This window comes from Megascapheus bottae, chromosome 10 (genome assembly GCF_031878675.1).
Source record: "Megascapheus bottae isolate mThoBot1 chromosome 10, mThoBot2.hap1, whole genome shotgun sequence".
Taxonomy (NCBI): Eukaryota; Metazoa; Chordata; class Mammalia; order Rodentia; family Geomyidae; genus Megascapheus; species Megascapheus bottae.
In genome coordinates this window covers 56,594,806-56,611,118 of record NC_143518.1, presented here as the reverse complement: position 1 = coordinate 56,611,118, position 16,313 = coordinate 56,594,806, and the positions used below count along the sequence as shown (strand labels likewise).

The 16,313-nt window shown below is 47.4% G+C and overlaps 1 protein-coding gene across 6 annotated transcripts in view; it reads left to right on the top strand.

Moving 5' to 3' along the window:
- The window catches only part of Atp2b4 (ATPase plasma membrane Ca2+ transporting 4), an 89,250-nt gene that overhangs the window by 53,127 nt on the left and 19,810 nt on the right, over positions 1 to 16,313 (top strand). For 4 of the 6 annotated variants that reach the window (XM_090341385.1, XM_090341380.1, XM_090341382.1 and 1 more), the window contains exons 3-10: positions 7,466 to 7,663; positions 7,851 to 8,108; positions 9,126 to 9,251; positions 9,871 to 10,002; positions 11,024 to 11,059; positions 12,763 to 12,924; positions 14,259 to 14,473; positions 15,790 to 16,032. In XM_090341385.1, coding sequence (XP_090197511.1) covers positions 7,466 to 7,663; positions 7,851 to 8,108; positions 9,126 to 9,251; positions 9,871 to 10,002; positions 11,024 to 11,059; positions 12,763 to 12,924; positions 14,259 to 14,473; positions 15,790 to 16,032 — 1,370 coding nt within the window. The remainder of the gene's footprint in view (positions 1 to 7,465; positions 7,664 to 7,850; positions 8,109 to 9,125; positions 9,252 to 9,870; positions 10,003 to 11,023; positions 11,060 to 12,762; positions 12,925 to 14,258; positions 14,474 to 15,789; positions 16,033 to 16,313) is intronic. The other 2 variants (XM_090341381.1, XM_090341384.1) reach the window with 1 other exon arrangement.

Here is a 16,313-nt window from a genome sequence, read left to right as displayed (position 1 = left end):
GTTCTTGGGCTTTCTCAAGGCCTGAGCTCTACCACATGAGTCACAACACCACTTTCTGGCTTTTTCTATGTATGTGGTACTGAGGAATAGAACTTGGGTCTTCATGCATGGTAGGCAAGCACTCTACCACTAGGCCAAACTCCCAGCCTCTGCAACTTCCTATTGAGTTTAATCTCTCCCCCTCCCTGTTGCTGCCCCCCATTCCCCCTCCCCGCTCCCCTCTCCCCCCACTCACTGTGCCAAAAATGGAACTTAGAGCTTGTGTATGCTACGTAGACACTTTACCACTGAGCTATACCCCTAGCTCTTTTATTCTTTCTTTCTTTCAGTGCCAGTACTGGAACGTGAACTCAGAGCCTGGGCATTGTTCCTTAGCTTCTTTGCTCAGGGCTGCACTTGAGCCACAGATCTACTTCTGGCTTTTTGCTGACCAATTGCAGATAAGATTCTCACTGACTTTCCTACCCTAGGCTAACTTTGAATTTTGATCCTCAGATCTCAGCCTTCTGAAATCTAGGATGGCAGATGTGAGCCACCTGTGCCAGGCTCCTGGCTTGATTTTTTGTTACCTTTTTTTGTCACTACCTTGTGTTGAACCCTCATTTGGGGGCAGGATAGAAGATGGCTCCCTCCTGGGTTGAGGCTGATGCTGTGCCTACCCTCTTTTTATTTAGGGCCAAGGTGTGAGCCCTGGGGATGTGCCATGCTTGACAGGAAGGACATGCAGTCAGTCTAGAAGGTGATGGAACACAGGACTAAAGAGTGTGCCCCCAGAAGCTTTCTCTCCCCTGGATCAGAGCTAGATGTTTTCAAAGAAGGCTGGGAGTGAGGGGGCTGGAGAAAGGGAGACATGCCTGGGGAAACTGCCCACCTCCAGCAGGCCAGACTTTGCAGAGCCAAAAGGAGAAAGGAAGGAGCCTTGTCTAGTCCAGCATCTTCTTGCTGTAGTCCTGGATCAATGGCTTTATCTCAGGGGAGTCTAGCATATAGGGACCTGAAGACACTGAAACAGGGAAAATGGTTCATACTCCTCGAAAGGGTGGCCTTCTGCAGGAGCGGGCTCCACCCCACAGGCCCTCTGATCTACTCCTTTCCCTTTGTGCCTAATTGAGAACCTTAAAGCAAGATTTGAAAGGTACTTTTTGTTATTTATTCATATATGTGTGTGCACACATATACGCATGCACACATGTATTCATTATATACATATGTTTATGTATAAATATGTCTAGGTACATGCACATATATGTAGCATGAATGTGGGGGGGGTGTATGACGGGTGCTGAGACTGTAACCCAGGCTCTTTGCATGCTAGGCAAGCTCTTTACCATTGGGCTGCACCCTCAGTCCTTGAAAAGTATTCTGATCCCTGTCCCTATGATCTGCCTGCCAATCAACCCTGAGAAACTTCTGCCTTGTACTATCTGTGTGGGAGAGGCTTCTGCTGCCTCTGCTGGCAAGGTATCATAACCCAGACAGCTGGGAAGTCCCCTTGCTGAGGCTGAATGGTTTCTGATAAAGGGTGCCTCTGCCCATACTGTCTGTCTGAGGCCCAGCCCTTGCCTCCAGGAGGCCCCTGAGAATGAAGGCTGGGCTCCCCTTCCCCCAGGCTCACAGTCCACACAGATGTTTGGGTTAGCTGATGGTGGCACCCAGCCTGGGGCGGGGGCGATGACTTCACAGCTGAGCCTTCTCTTTGCCTTTCCGGCTTATGGGTGCAGTCCATTTCTTGGGGCCAGAAGTACTTGTGGTTTGGGTGGGGTTCTCTCTTTGCTGTTGTTAGGACGTGTTTTCTCTCGTTTTCCTCATGGAGTTCTTGGGGAAACCCTTAACCTGTGTTTTCAGCATCCTCTCCTGCCAAGTTTTCCTTCTTCACTCCAGGAAGCTATGGAAGCATTTGAGAAACCCCTGCAGAGATCAGGGCCCCAAACAATGTTGATATGGAATTACAGCTGCTGAGATCAGGGTCTCAAATCCTCTCTGGAGCTAAGAGAATGGAATGGAAAGCCCCAAAATTGGGGTTTGGCAGAGTTCCCAGCCCACATGGCTTTCCAGTGCAGCTTTGTGTCAGAGGATTCCCAAGGCTACTCAAGCTCCCAGCCCCAGCCTGCCCCACCCTGCTGCAAGGCATGCTGGGAGCTAGGTCAGCTACTTGACTTCTTAAGGTAGCCATTCTCCCAGCTCAGGGTGACTTAAGGTGGAGCAGATAGATGAGGAGAAAATATCTAAAAGGAAGCAAACATGTAACTTTGACATCATGTCAGCAAGAGCAGGCCTAAGCTTTTATGTGGGTTGTAATGGGTCATGCCTAGCTTGCCAGGACCTCCAGAATGCCTTAGGTATGAGATTCGTGGGTTGGACTCCAATAGACCTGATGTCACCCTCCCTGAGGACAGGAAAAACACCAGGACTAATCACCCCAATTATATAGACGGATGGAACTGGGCTGAGAGGCTCACAGAGAGGAGGTCAGCAGCACATGGCCTCCCCCGTGATGCAAGCAGCAGAGTGGCCAGGCACCCTGTGTGCTGGCACTAAGGGCTGTTCTCAGGAGACCAGAACACCACTGACACCTAGCAAGGCCCAGAAAACTGGGCCTCAGCTGGGTATAGGTTGGCATCCAGTCACTTCCTGTGGGGGATATAGGCCCTGCCCCCTAGCTCAGACACCCCCATCGCCTCGTCAAGCCTTGATTTCTTTGTTTTTTTGTTTTTTTGTTTTTTGCCAGTCCTGTGGCTTGAGCTCAGGGCCTAAGCGTTGTCCTTGGGCTTTCTCAAGGCTAGCACTCTACCACTTGAGCCACAGCACCACTTCTGGCTTTTTCTATGTATGTGGAGTGTTGAGGAATCAAACTCTGGTCTTCGTGCATGCTAGGCAAGCACTCTTACCACTAGGCCAAACTCCCAGCCCCGATTTCTTTGTATATTAAATGGGTTCAGCCAGGAGTTTGGCCTAGTGGTAGAATGCTTGCCTAGCATGCTCGAAGACCAGGGTTTAATTCTTCGGTACCATATACATAGAAAAAGCCAGAAGTGATGCTGTGGTGCAAGTGGTAGAGCTCTAGCCTTGAGAAAAAAGCTTGAAGATAGTGCTTAGGCCCTGAGTTCAAGCCCCATGACTGGCAAAAATAAATAAATAAATAAAAGAATTAAATCGGCTCATAGTAGCACCTCCTAGGGTTTGTGATGTTTTGATGAGAAGGCACACAGCAATTACCCAGATGTTAGCAGCTTAGTTTATTCTTCATTCAGTTGATTCAATAGATTTGTATGTGTGACATGGTTCCCAGCACTGCTGCAGGCCTGAAGAACAAATAAGACAAATCCTGCCCTTGTAGAGGTGGGTCAGAGACAAAGAATAAAGGAGTAAGCCTTTAGCACAGAGGGCAAGGAGACTTGTCTGTGGAGGAGGATTGAAAAGAGGACCCTGCGACAAAGATCTGGAGCCCAGGCCTGGCATGGGTGTGTTTTCTGAGTAGAGGGGAGCTGGGCTAGCACTTGGTGAATCAGTTTATATAAGTCTCCATACCCCATGAGTGGTAAGTACTGGGCCAGGTCTTCAAAGAGATTCTTCTAGCTACTGTGTTGAGAACAGACAGAACTGAAGAGCAAGAATAGAAGACACAAGAAAGAAGAGGTGAGAGACAAAGATGCTTAGATAGTATTCCTGTGGAGTTGAGAGAGGAAAATGGCCCGGCCTCCTCCACCCCAACCAGCTGGCTTCTGGATACCATGCTATTGTGATGTCTCTTTAAATGATTTTAATACCATATGTCAAGATTTGCCTACAGAATGGTCTAATAACTCTTTGGTAGTTAATTGGGGTTAAGACTCCTAGTCTCCTGAGCAGCTGGGATTCCAGGCCTGCCCAGATATGCTAGCTCTTATTAAAGAAGAGAAGGTCTTTTTCTCCTATTATGCAGTGAATCCTCCTGCTTCTTCAAAATAACCATTCCAGGTGGATTAATACATCATCAGAACTCCTGTTTCCCTCGAGCAATCCCAACCCTCTGGGAGCCCTAGCTGACATGGCCTTGCCATCTCTGGTCACTGGGGAGGAAGAACCAGCCAGGACCTGTTCCCTGGCCACCCTCCCTCTGCCTGCTTGGGGATCCAGATGCCCTGCCCCAGCTTTTCTTTCCCAGGCCCTTCCTTTCCTTTCCTTTGGGAACCTGACTGCAGGGCATGGGGGGAGGAAGCAGAGAACATCTGGAAAGCAGTTCAACTGGCTTCTAGGACTTTGTCCAAACCCTGGTCATCTGCTGAATTCAGCTGTGCCACTCAGCTGGAGTTGAGAAGAGGGGCCTGGATTAGTCCTAGGCACCACTTCTCCACTCTTCCTCACAACATTAGCCCAGGAGAATGTTCCTCAACCCTCCCCACCCAGTGAAGGCCCCATGGTCCCCACACCGTGTACGCCTCCAGGCAGGCTCCCCAGCCTGGCCTCTCACACAGATTCATGAGTATCTCCAGTCCCTCCACTGGCAAGTGCCGAGGGGATGGCAGTGAAGGCTTAAACTCAGGCCTTACACTCTTGCCTAGTTTTTTTCTATTCCAAGGCTCTCAACCACTTTATCCACAGCTCTACTTCCAGCTTTTGGGTGGCTAGTGGGAGAGAAGAGGCTCCTGAACTTTTCTTCCCTTTGAGCTGGGATCCTCAGATCTCAGCCACCTGGGCCTAGCCAGCAGTTCTGTTTTTGATGAGACATGGAGGTAATCTAAGACCCTGCTGACAATACAGCTTTTGTATCATTTCCTCTCCTTAACAGCTTTTCCTGTCCTGTCTTCCTGAGGTCTAACTCTCATCTCTCCTCAAGGTGTTAAAGGTCAAGCTGTTGGGTGCTATTCAGTGCCGAGGGAGAGGTGACCCTCACACCCTACCCCTTGAGTAGAAGAGTCCTTCCTGGCCATGATCAGGAAGAGGAGCCAAGTCCCCCGGCCTTCCCCTCTGCCCCTTCCTTGCTCTAGGTGAAACTCAGTGGAATTTCCCCTTTCCCTGTTTTCACTTGGCCCCTGCTGCCCTGTTTTTAAGAACTAAGGTTGCCCCACCCTCCCTGCGGGGAAACCCATCAAACAGACAGCCTACTGCTCGCTGTGCCCAAGCCAGGACTCATTTGCTGCAGTGTTTAAACAACCTAATGGCTGCCATCTGGCACTGAGGGCCCTGGAGGAACCCCTACCCCTGCCTAGGGTCCAGTTCAGAGGCCCCAATTCTAAAGAAGGCAACTGAGCACTGTTCTGCCTATCTCTTGCCTTTCTGCAACTATGCCTGCAGGGTGAGTGAGGTGTGTGATCACGTGTTGTGTGTGGTGCGTGGGGGGTATGTGGTGAGTGTGAGTGACTTAGGGCTGGGGATGTGACTGTGGTGTGTGCGGTATGTGGTAGTGGGTAAGTGAAGGTGACACAAGTGTCGGGTGCGTGTGGTGTGAGTGTGCATGTCTCTAAGTATACTTGTGTTACGGAGAGGAAGCTGGTAATCAAGAGCTGTGTAGAGGGCCAGGAGTGTGGCCTAAGAATAGAGGGCTTGCTTAGTATACATGAACACTCAGGTTTGATTCCTCGGGACCACATCCATAGAAAAAGCCAGAAGTGGTTCTGGCTCAAGTGGTAGACCTCGAGAAAGCCCAAGGACAGTGCTCAGGCCCTGAGTTCAAGCCCACGACTGGAAAACAAAAAACAAACAAACAAAAATATAGAGCTGGGCCGCGTATCTCCCACCTGTAACCCTACCTACCTCCAGAGGCTAAGATCTGAGAATCAGAACTTGAAGCCACCCAGACAAGAGAATCCTCAAGATTCTCATTTCCAATTCACTAGCAAAAGGCTAGAAATAGAGCTGTGGCATAAGTAAGGAGAGTACCATCCTTGAGTGAAAAAGTAAGGGAAGACAAAAGACCCTGAGTTCAAGTCCCAGTAGTGGGGTACGTGTGTGCACATGTATGTGTATGAGCGCACACACACACACACATGCCATCGCCTGACCTTTTCTCTTTTTATTTTTTTCCCCCTGAACTGTGGGCCTGAGCTCTGTCCCTGAAATTCTTTTGTTTATGGTTTTGTTTATGGTTTTTTCTGAGTAATTTATTATAGATAATAGTCTGATGGACTTTCTTGCCTGGGCTGGTTTTGAACCACAATCCTCAGATCTCAGCCTCCTGAGTACTTAGGATTACAGATATGAGCCACCCGTGTTCAGCCTTTTTTCTCTTTATTCAACCTGGGTAATAGTACTTCTTTTAGAACTACTTAGTATTTAGTAATTAACAGGTACACACTACTTAGTGTGTGAGAGACAGAGAAAAGCCCCAGGGAGAGCCTGCCTGCGGGGGCTGCCTGTCCAGTGCAGCCTCCAAGCCTCTCTTCTCATGATCCCTTGCGGCTTCGGGCTCTTGCCATCAGGACTTGTGGGCAGGCTCCATTTCCACCTGGTTGGCCTGGAGCAGGTGGCTACTTTTTTGTTTTTTGGTTCTTGGGTTTTGTTTTTTTTCCTGGCCTTGGTTTGTACACGTTGGATGGAAGCTAGTTTAGTATCCACCGGCCTTTCCATGTTGATGGAAAGTTCTGTGTGCTTCCAAGAAACATTTTGGCGTTCATGTACTTAACTAGAGCCTGTAGCACCATCCATAGTTGCTAATGAGATCTGGGGTCTAGATTCACTCACCCTGATTACTAGAAGAAACAAGAGGCTCTTCTCTTGAGGCCAACTTGTTGAACTTGACCCATTTTTTTTTTTTAATACAAGCTCTTTATCCATGGAGTCCTGGGAAAATCAGGATGGTTGAGCCACCCTCACTGGATCAAACTGATGGCCTGAGGAGAAAGCCAAGAGGTCTTTGTGTGTGGGTGTGTGGGTGTGCGTGTGTGCGTGTGTGCGTGTGTGCATGCGCACGTATGTGTGGGTATATGCGCACATGCTTCAGTCTTGGAGCTTGAAGTTGGGGCCTGAGTGCTGTCCCTGAGCTTCTTTTGCTCAAGGCTAGCACTCTACCACTTGAGCCACCATACAACTCCATTTCTGGCTTTTTTTTTTTTTTGCCACCCTGGGCATTGAACTCAGGGCCTGGGCACTGTCCTTGGGCTTTCTCAAGGCAAGAGCTCTACCACTTGAGCCACAGCACCATTCCTGGCTTTTTGCTATGTATGTGGTACCGAGGAATTGAACCCGGGTCTTCATGCATGCTAGGCAAGCACTCTACCACTAGGCTAAACTCCCTCCCCCTTTTTTTTGATAGTTTAGTGGAGATAAAGAGTTTCACAGACTTTCCTGCCCAGGCTGGGGTTGAGCCACGATTCTCAAGTCTCAGCCACCTGAATATGAGTAGCTAGGATTACAGGTGTGAGCTACAAACTCCCAGCACCAAGAAATCTTCTTTAAAAGGGGTCTTTTTAGAGAATCTCTTTTAACCATATTCTGTTATCCTTTCTATATCATTCATTTATTCCTTCATCTACTCTCTCTCTTTCAGGTCTATCAGGGAACCCTGCAGACCTGGATAGACGTAGACATGTGTTTGGAAAGAACGTGATTCCTCCAAAAAAGCCCAAGACCTTCTTAGAATTAGTGTGGGAAGCACTTCAAGATGTCACACTCATCATTCTGGAGATCGCAGCCATCATCTCGCTGGTTCTGTCCTTCTACCGCCCCCCTGGTGGAGAAAACGAACGTGAGTGTGTGAACAGTTCCCATCACCCCCTCTGGGCTTTTCCCTCTATTGGTAGTTTGTAGGTAATAGCATAAAAGTTGTGCCTGATTTCCTTAGAGTTTTATGCTCTGTTCCTCTGCACTTCCACTTTGTTTCTTTATGTCAACAAAAGCCCTTCAGTGACTCCTTCTCTCCCTTCCCTGGATAGTCTGTGGTCAAGCCACATCTAGCTCAGATGATTTAGAGGAGGCAGAAACTGGCTGGATCGAGGGGGCAGCAATCCTGGCGTCGGTGATTATCGTGGTGTTGGTGACCGCCTTCAATGACTGGAGCAAAGAGAAGCAGTTTCGGGGTCTGCAGAGCCGCATTGAACAGGAGCAAAAGTTCTCCATTATCCGGAATGGTCAGCTCATCCAGCTACCTGTGGCTGAGATAGTGGTGGGGGATATCGCCCAGATCAAATACGGTGAGAGTGTCACTCATCTTCTATCTTCTGTCATCTACAGACACACACATACACACACACACACACACACACACACACACACACACACACCCCAAGAGCGAGGACTCAATACTTGCATACCCAATGCTACGGATGGTACGGGAAATAAAAACACAACTACATAGACATAAAAACCTATGACTCTATAGATACAATGTTTTATTTCACAAATTAATATGTCTATGATATACAAACCCTTAGCCTAATTTTGACTATGTTCTAAAAACTAAGTGCCAGTGATTGTACATAGAGATTCCCTTCTTAACACTAGTTTGTTAAACATGTCATTTGAAATATGATGTAAAAATCAATGTTAATAAATTCTTTAATAAAATAAATAAATAAGAAAAAATAGATTAAAAACAATTTTTTAAAAAAAGTGCACAAAGTTGTGTTAGATTCTAGGCTAGAAGTTAAGTAGGTAATTGAAGGAATTTCCAAGAAAGTAGTAGCTGAAACTCTCAAATTGGTCAGACATGGCACTCTGTGTGTTAGAGTTGAGGATCTATAATAGCCAGACCATGGGGTTTTTTTGTTGCTATTTTCTTTCTTGTGGGTGAGGGGAGTCAGTGATTGAGTTTATAGTACCAAGAAAGAAATCTATTTTTACCTGATGAACTTACCTGTTTTCCTTCCTTCCTCACTCTCTTTCTCTTTTTCCTTCCCTCTCTTTCGCTCTCCTTTCTCTCCCTTTCCCTCTATTCCTTATTCCATTCTCTTTCTCTCTTTTCTGGTTTCCTTCTTTCTTTTCTTCCTTCCTTCTTTCCCCCTCTCCCTTTCCCTCTTCCTCTCTTTCTCTTTCTCTTTCTCCATCTCTCCCTCCCTTCTTCCCTCCCTCCCTCCCTCCCCTCGTATGTTACTGGGAATTGAACCCAGGACCTAAGCCTACAGTTACCTGTGACAGGAGGAATCCTGTGGTGGAGTGCAGACACTGGACATCCTTCTCTCCTTTATCTGCTCCTTCTCCTTGTGTTCCAGGTGACCTGCTTCCGGCAGATGGGGTACTGATCCAGGGGAATGATCTGAAGATCGATGAGAGCTCCCTGACCGGAGAATCAGACCATGTCAAGAAGACGCTGGAGAAAGACCCCATGTTACTCTCAGGTATAGCCTTTGCTGCCCAAGCTCCGTTATTCCACCCTCCCTTCCCTCTTCATAGCTACTCCCAGTCCTGGCCCCCATTCTCTCTCTAGCCCAGTCCCGTTTCTTCCTTTGGGACCACCTGGGGCAGTAGTGTATAAGGGGGTTAAATGCAAAAGTATTAGGCAACCTAAAAGAAGTTTCTATGAGATGAGACAGCTGGGCCCTCTAGAGGCCTGGGAGGGGCTCTGCTGTCTGAGAGACTGATGCAGAGTTAAATACATTTTCTACCTTAACCTTGACTGGCAAGATTAAAGGTGCAGTGTATGACCATTCGTTTGTACTATCTGCTAAGAAAAGTGGTGATGGTGGTGGTGGTGGTGGTGGTGGTGGTGGTGGTGGTGGTAGTGGTGGTGGTGGTAGAGGTGGTAGAGGTAGTAGTGGTGGTGGTGGTAGAGGTGGTAGAGGTAGTGGTGGTGGTGGTGGTGGTGGTGGTGGTGGTGGTGGTGGTAGAGGTGGTAGAGGTAGTGGTGGTGGTGGTGGTGGTGGTGGTGTGATGTTTTCTTTTAAATTTGTCTTTCATACAAAATCCTGTCTAGGAATAAACAACACCCCTTCTCATTTTTCCCCTTTCCCATTCTAGGGACCCACGTGATGGAAGGTTCTGGCCGAATGGTAGTAACTGCTGTCGGGATCAACTCCCAGACAGGAATCATCTTCACCCTCTTAGGGGCTAGTGATGATGACAACGATGATGAGGAGAAGAAAAAGAAAGGTAAGGAACGTGCAGAATGGGATTCTCTTTTCTGCAGATCTCCGAGGATGAACTCAAAGCAGACGAGCAGATCCAGGTGGAAACATCTGCCGGAATGAAAAGGCAGAGACCCAAACTCCTGGGCTGAGATCCAGGTGTCTCACCTCAGCTCTTGGGAGAGCCCTAATGGAAGCCAGATGCTGGCTCAAGGCCTCCAAGTCAGGTGTCATTTGAGCCTCAATTCCTGTGTCTTGGGTAGGTTGTAAAGGGTTGCATCAATCTTGCCCAAAGTGCTCTGATAGGTGCTTTAATCAAAGTTCCCCTCCGGGTCTCCTTTTCCCCAAAGATCAGGGAATAAATAAAACATCATAACTCAGGGGGAGAGGGCTCAAAGGATAAGATCGGTTTCTAATGAAACTGTGGGTTCTCGAGGCAGAGAGACATAGTGTCATCCCCTCTCCCCTGAAAGTTAGCCCAGTCATCGCCAGTCACTTTTTCCTGAAGTAGCAATCACAGCAGGAAGAAAACCAAATCAACACCTTTCTCTGAGTCTTCCCTCCGCCACTTGCGGCAGGAGAACCAGCTGTTTAGCTGATGCACACTTTCTCCCAGAAGCAGACTATCTGTTTCCATCACTGCCTGCAAATGAATGAGGAGGAAACTTGGCTAGTGCTGTCCAGTTGACATGGAGGCACCTTTCAGAGCCTTTGCTACAGGGCAGAAACAGTGCCCACCTCTCACTTCCTAGCCTCCACTCCATTTTTCTTGGAAAAATGGACCCGGGCCCTGACAAGCATTCTCCCTTCCCAGCAGCAGCCATGCTTCAAGAGAAAGCAGCTCACACGCCTGCCTTCCCCAAGGATTCATTAGAGCCTTTAGGAAGAATGAACAAGTAGAAATGTGGGAGTCCTTTTACATTTATTTTCCTGTCCTGCAATCTGATCCTTTGTGGCAGCCCTTCTGGACTGACAGCAGGACCAACAAATGGCATATCCCATCTCTTTGGGTGTCCACCCCACGTTTTTCTTTCTTGTTCAAACAGGTAAAAAACAAGGAATCTCAGAAAATCGCAATAAAGGTAACCTCTCTCCCCACTCATACCATTTCTATCTGCCCACACTGAATCCAGTCTTTTCTAATCCATCATCTGCCTTTTCCCCTTCCCTCCCCATGTTTTCTGCTGCCCTGGTCCTGATTCTTATTCTGAGGAAGGTGCAGAGATCTGGGGGTGGGCTGAAGGTCCCAGTCCCCATCTGAGACAGGACAGCAGCTCCCTCTGCTGTTGGCTCACAGAAATTCACATTCTGGCTTCTCTTGGATGTGCAAGGATCCACTGTTTCCCGGGTGCTAGCCGCCTGCTGCCCTCCGTCATTGGTTTCTGGGTTGATGTCTTCACAGTCCTTACAGCGGAGGGCAGTGGGCCAGGCAGTTCTGCACCATCCTCCTCTCAGCCACCTCGTCTGTGTCTTCTTGTCTGGATTCTCTCTGTGATAGTCTGCTCAAGGGCTCTTGGAGAGAGCTCTTTCCCTCTCCTACTCTTTTCTTTCTTCTTGCCACAGTCTGTCTTGTTCCTCCTGACTTGGTGTGTGTTTCTCTTTTTGGTGGTCATCTTCTTGTCCTGTCTCTGTCTGTGTGTGTGTGTGTGTGTGTGTGTGTGTGTGTGACACCACAGACTATCCTTCAGGAAGGGACCCCTCAGGCCTGGGCTGTAGTGAGAGGATACAGCGGGAAGCACTCCTTTTCCCTTTGTTAGCACATTACAGCTAATTCTTCACCCAGTCAGAGAACCAGGACTAAACTGAAATAGTTCTTTCATTTTGGGTCTCTTTAATTCTTCTACAAGCAGAAATTCCTGCTTTGTCTTATTCTGGGACTCTTTTTTATTTTTTCCCCCCTGCTAGTCCTGGGCCTGAGCTCTGTCTTTGGGTTTTCTCAAGGCTAGAGCTCGACCACTTGAGCCACAGCACCACTTCTGGCTTTTTTTTTCTATGTATGTGGTACTGAGGAGTTGAACCTGGGTCTTCATGCATGCTAGGCAAGCACTCTACCACTAGGCCAAACTCCTGGTCCCATCTGGGGCTCTTTTTTAGGTCAGCTTCTTTCCCCTCCTCATAGTACTTAATCCCAAGGCCCATTCATGGGCCTTCTCCCACCCCACCTGGGTGGAGAAAGGGGATTTCCTTCCCCCATCCATCAACTTACATAAGGAGGAACTGGAAGGTTTCTTGGGTCTGAGAGGCTGCAGAGGAAGAGAGAAGAGGGTGAAACATTTTAACAAAGTAGGTTAAGACCTTCTAGAGGCTTCTGCCAGACTTCTCGTTTTAGTCCTTTTCTGCAGTAAACATTGACTTATTTAAACACTGAATTCCAGGAAGAATGGCATTGGTAATAACACTTAGTGGCAAGATAAATCCCCTTGCTCGAATAATCATGGCCTGGAGCTCTACAGTGGGGCCAGGAAGCTGCCACCATGAGGAGGAAGTCCAGGCCTTAAAGATACCCCCCCACACACACACCCACAGACACACACGATGGTAGATGTTGCCCTACCATTCCAAAAGCCCTTATGGGGGGTTGAAGGCCAGTCCCCATGTCCGGCACTGGGGGAGGGGTGGTCTCAGAACTAACGTCAAGGCCCAAGGTATACTCCAAGAAGAAGATAGGGTTGTTGTTGTTGTTGTTGTTATTGTTGTTGTTGTTATTGTTGCTGTTGTTTCTACCTGTCTGCTGCTCAGAGCTACTACCTTGTTCCCTCACTCGTCTGTTTATGTGACACCCTAGCCAAGACCCAGGATGGGGTAGCTTTGGAAATCCAGCCACTCAACAGCCAGGAGGGGGCAGACAACGAGGAGAAGGAGAAGAAGCTAACCAAGATGCCCAAGAAGGAGAAGTCAGTGCTTCAGGGCAAACTCACACGCCTGGCTGTGCAGATCGGGAAAGCCGGTGAGTCAGTCCACCTGCCCTGCCTGTCACTAGACATGGCCAGCTTCCACCTCCCTCTTGGCACCCACCAAGACTGGCAACAGGAAAGCAGAGGCTTCTGGGTGGCTACTGTATTGGACAACACAAGTAGAGAACATTTTAGGTGCCATAGAAAGTTCTATAGGAGTGTATTGTCCCAGCCTATTCATTCTAGCTAATTTTGATTACTTTGAAGTCTCTGCATATGAAGTCAGCCTGGATGAGATGGAATACAGAGGCAAGTTCTCAAGTCTGGTCCACAGGTTTGAAACATTACAGAGACCTCACCGAACCCTATTTTATCCAGTCCTCATTATTCTTTGGGGTACAAACTCTCTGAAGATTAACCAGTAGTCTACTGCTTGGTTTGACTTGACATGTCAAGTCAGGCCAGGACTTGGGGAGGCAAGTGCCTTCCCCTACCCAGAAAGTGAACACCTCCCAAAGTTTTATGCTGCCTTGGACTGTCCTGGCCCTAATCAAGCCCAGCAGAAACAACTATGCTTCCATTGGTACCATTCCCCCCAGCCTTGCTCTGTAGCCACTAAATCATTAGGCTCTCAGGAAAAACCAAGGGCAAACATTGACAAAATAGGATGATTGACACCTCACCAGCATGCCATACCAGAAGTTTCTCTCTGCTTTAATTTTATCACCTTGAAAGGGCGGTGATGGGGTTGAGGCTAGAACTCAGTGGTACAGCACTTGCTTCTCACATACAAGGTCCTATAATCAATCCCCAATATCACAGAGAGGTGGATGAGCCAGAGAGGGGGTGAAACAGTAATCCACCATATAGGGTAGGTTTGAGGTGGTAGCGAAAGACAGGCCTGGCCCACAGTGGTCACCATATACATATTTGCTACTAATGTTATTTGTGTGCCAGAATAGAGGATTGACCAATATGGATAATGTGCTAGCACTACACAGGTAACCTGGTAACCAGAGCTGTAGACCAAAGAGAAGACAAGTCAGAATTAATACGCTACCAGTCAATGGACTGTGGGATGGAATGACAGGATGCTGTTTCAGAAAGCAGGCCAACCCTCTTATTTATGAGTGAGAGATGTGACCCCATGAGTCAATGGCTAGTCCAAAGCCATGAGTCACACACATGCAGAACTGAGGATAGAAGCTGTATCATTAGACCCATTGTGTTTAGAGCCAGCATCTTTCATCTTAGAAGAGTGTATCTGACTCCCTAAAACTGGTGATCTGAAAGTAAGTTTGAAAAGCTACAACGTGGGTTAGTCACTCTGGCTGGAGCCCTGGGAACGCTCAAGCCTGACTTGTGTGTGCCTTGTTTTCCTGGACAGGCCTGCTCATGTCTGCAGTCACTGTGCTCATCCTGATTCTGTACTTTGTGATTGACACCTTCGTAATCCAGGGCAGGCCCTGGCTGCGTGAGTGCACGCCCATCTACATCCAGTACTTTGTCAAGTTCTTCATCATTGGTGTGACAGTCCTGGTGGTCGCTGTGCCCGAGGGGCTGCCCCTGGCGGTCACCATCTCTTTGGCCTATTCTGTGAAGGTGAGACTGGAACCATTCTGGTTTTGTTTGTTTTTTTTTTTTATTATTGAAATAATAGATGCCATGATTGAGGAACATTTTGTTGTGTGTCTACTTAAAAAAAAAAGATACCCTTGAAGTAGTCTACAAAGGAGTTACTATTGAACTAAACAGTTTATGAATACAACGTATCTTGATAAATGTGATCAATGTTATTCTTTTCAATGTTCTTTCCTACCGAAGCCTTCCCGTGCTCTTCTTAATATTGTAGGGTATACATTACATGCCTGAGTGCATTCTCTCCCTCTTCTCCCTCATCTGTCCATCCCTTTCCCTTGATCTCCAGCCCACCCTTTTCAAAAGATTTTTTTTAACATATATTACCTCAGGTCCACTAAGGTAATAAATAATTATGTTAGAATCCATAAATTCTAAATTCTAAAAAAAAATGAAGACAGTAAATTTCAAAACTACCTTGGAGTGGCCCAAGATCAAATACCTAATGATTTCCAGAGTTGATATTCAAACAAAACATTTTCTGTTTCTGATACTTTCCAAAGCATAAGAAGAGAGTTTATTCCAGCAACTAGCAAGTAACGAACAGCAAAATGTGTACTGGCCACTGATGACAGCACAGAGGATTCCCTGATGAATGAAACATACCTAAATCTCTGACTTTTCAGAGCCTGTGTCCTAAAAATGTTAGTTGAGGGACTTCAAAATGGAAATTCTATGATGTTAACCCCAAAGATGAAGTTTTTTTTATAGGGCAATGGTTGGACTCTGAACTACATATTTTTTAACAAGGTCTCCAGGTAGCATGTTGATACTTGATGTTGGTTTGACTCTGACTCAGGGCCTGTGCGCTGTCCTTGGGCTTTCTCAAGGCTAGAGCTCTACCATTTGAACCACAGCACCATTTCTGGCTTTTTCTACACATGTGGTACACAGGAATCGAACCCAGATCTTCATGTATGCTAGGCAAACATTCTCCCAGTAGGCCAAACTCCCGGGTAAATTTTAGAAGACACTACATGCATCTCTTAAACTCTGAGAATAATTCTGGGAATGATTCTGTTGTTTGGTGGGAAGATGATCTATTCTGTCAGCTATAGACTTTGGGTAGCATCTCGCAAGAGCACAAGTCCCAGGCGCGGGGGAAGCACTGCGTGTCCTTTCATCTCTTCAGTGCTTAAATAAACCAGTTAACTCAAAAAAAACAACAACAACAACAAAAAAAACTTACAGAAAGAGTATCTGGCCAGACATGGCTCTTGACCTATGTTTGGGAGATCCCAATTGGTCCTCTCTCAAGTCCTTTCTCTTTTCCTTTGTAGAAAATGATGAAGGACAATAACCTGGTGAGACACCTTGATGCTTGTGAGACCATGGGCAATGCCACAGCCATTTGCTCTGACAAGACTGGCACACTGACCATGAATCGCATGACAGTAGTACAAGTTTATGTTGGGGAGACCCACTACCATCAGGTCCCAAGTCCTGATGTCATCGTGCCTGGGGTCCTGGACCTTATTGTTAATGGCATTTCCATCAACAGTGCTTATACCTCCAAGATTCTGGTAAGTCCCACCTTTACCTGGGCACCTAGAGGAGAATATTAATTTTCTCAGAGATATATCTCTTCTTGTTATTCTTCCTGCATTGCCATCCCAGGTCCCATGTCTCACTCTTGATTGAAAGTGTATGAGGAGAAACTGGGAGTCTATGGGAGTAGCTAGGCGCCAGTGGCTCACATCTGTAACCCTAGCTACTCAGGAGGCTGAGACCTGAGGATCACAGTTTGTAGCCAGCCCAGGCAGAAAAGTCCATGCGATTCTTATCTCCAAAACATTACTCAAAA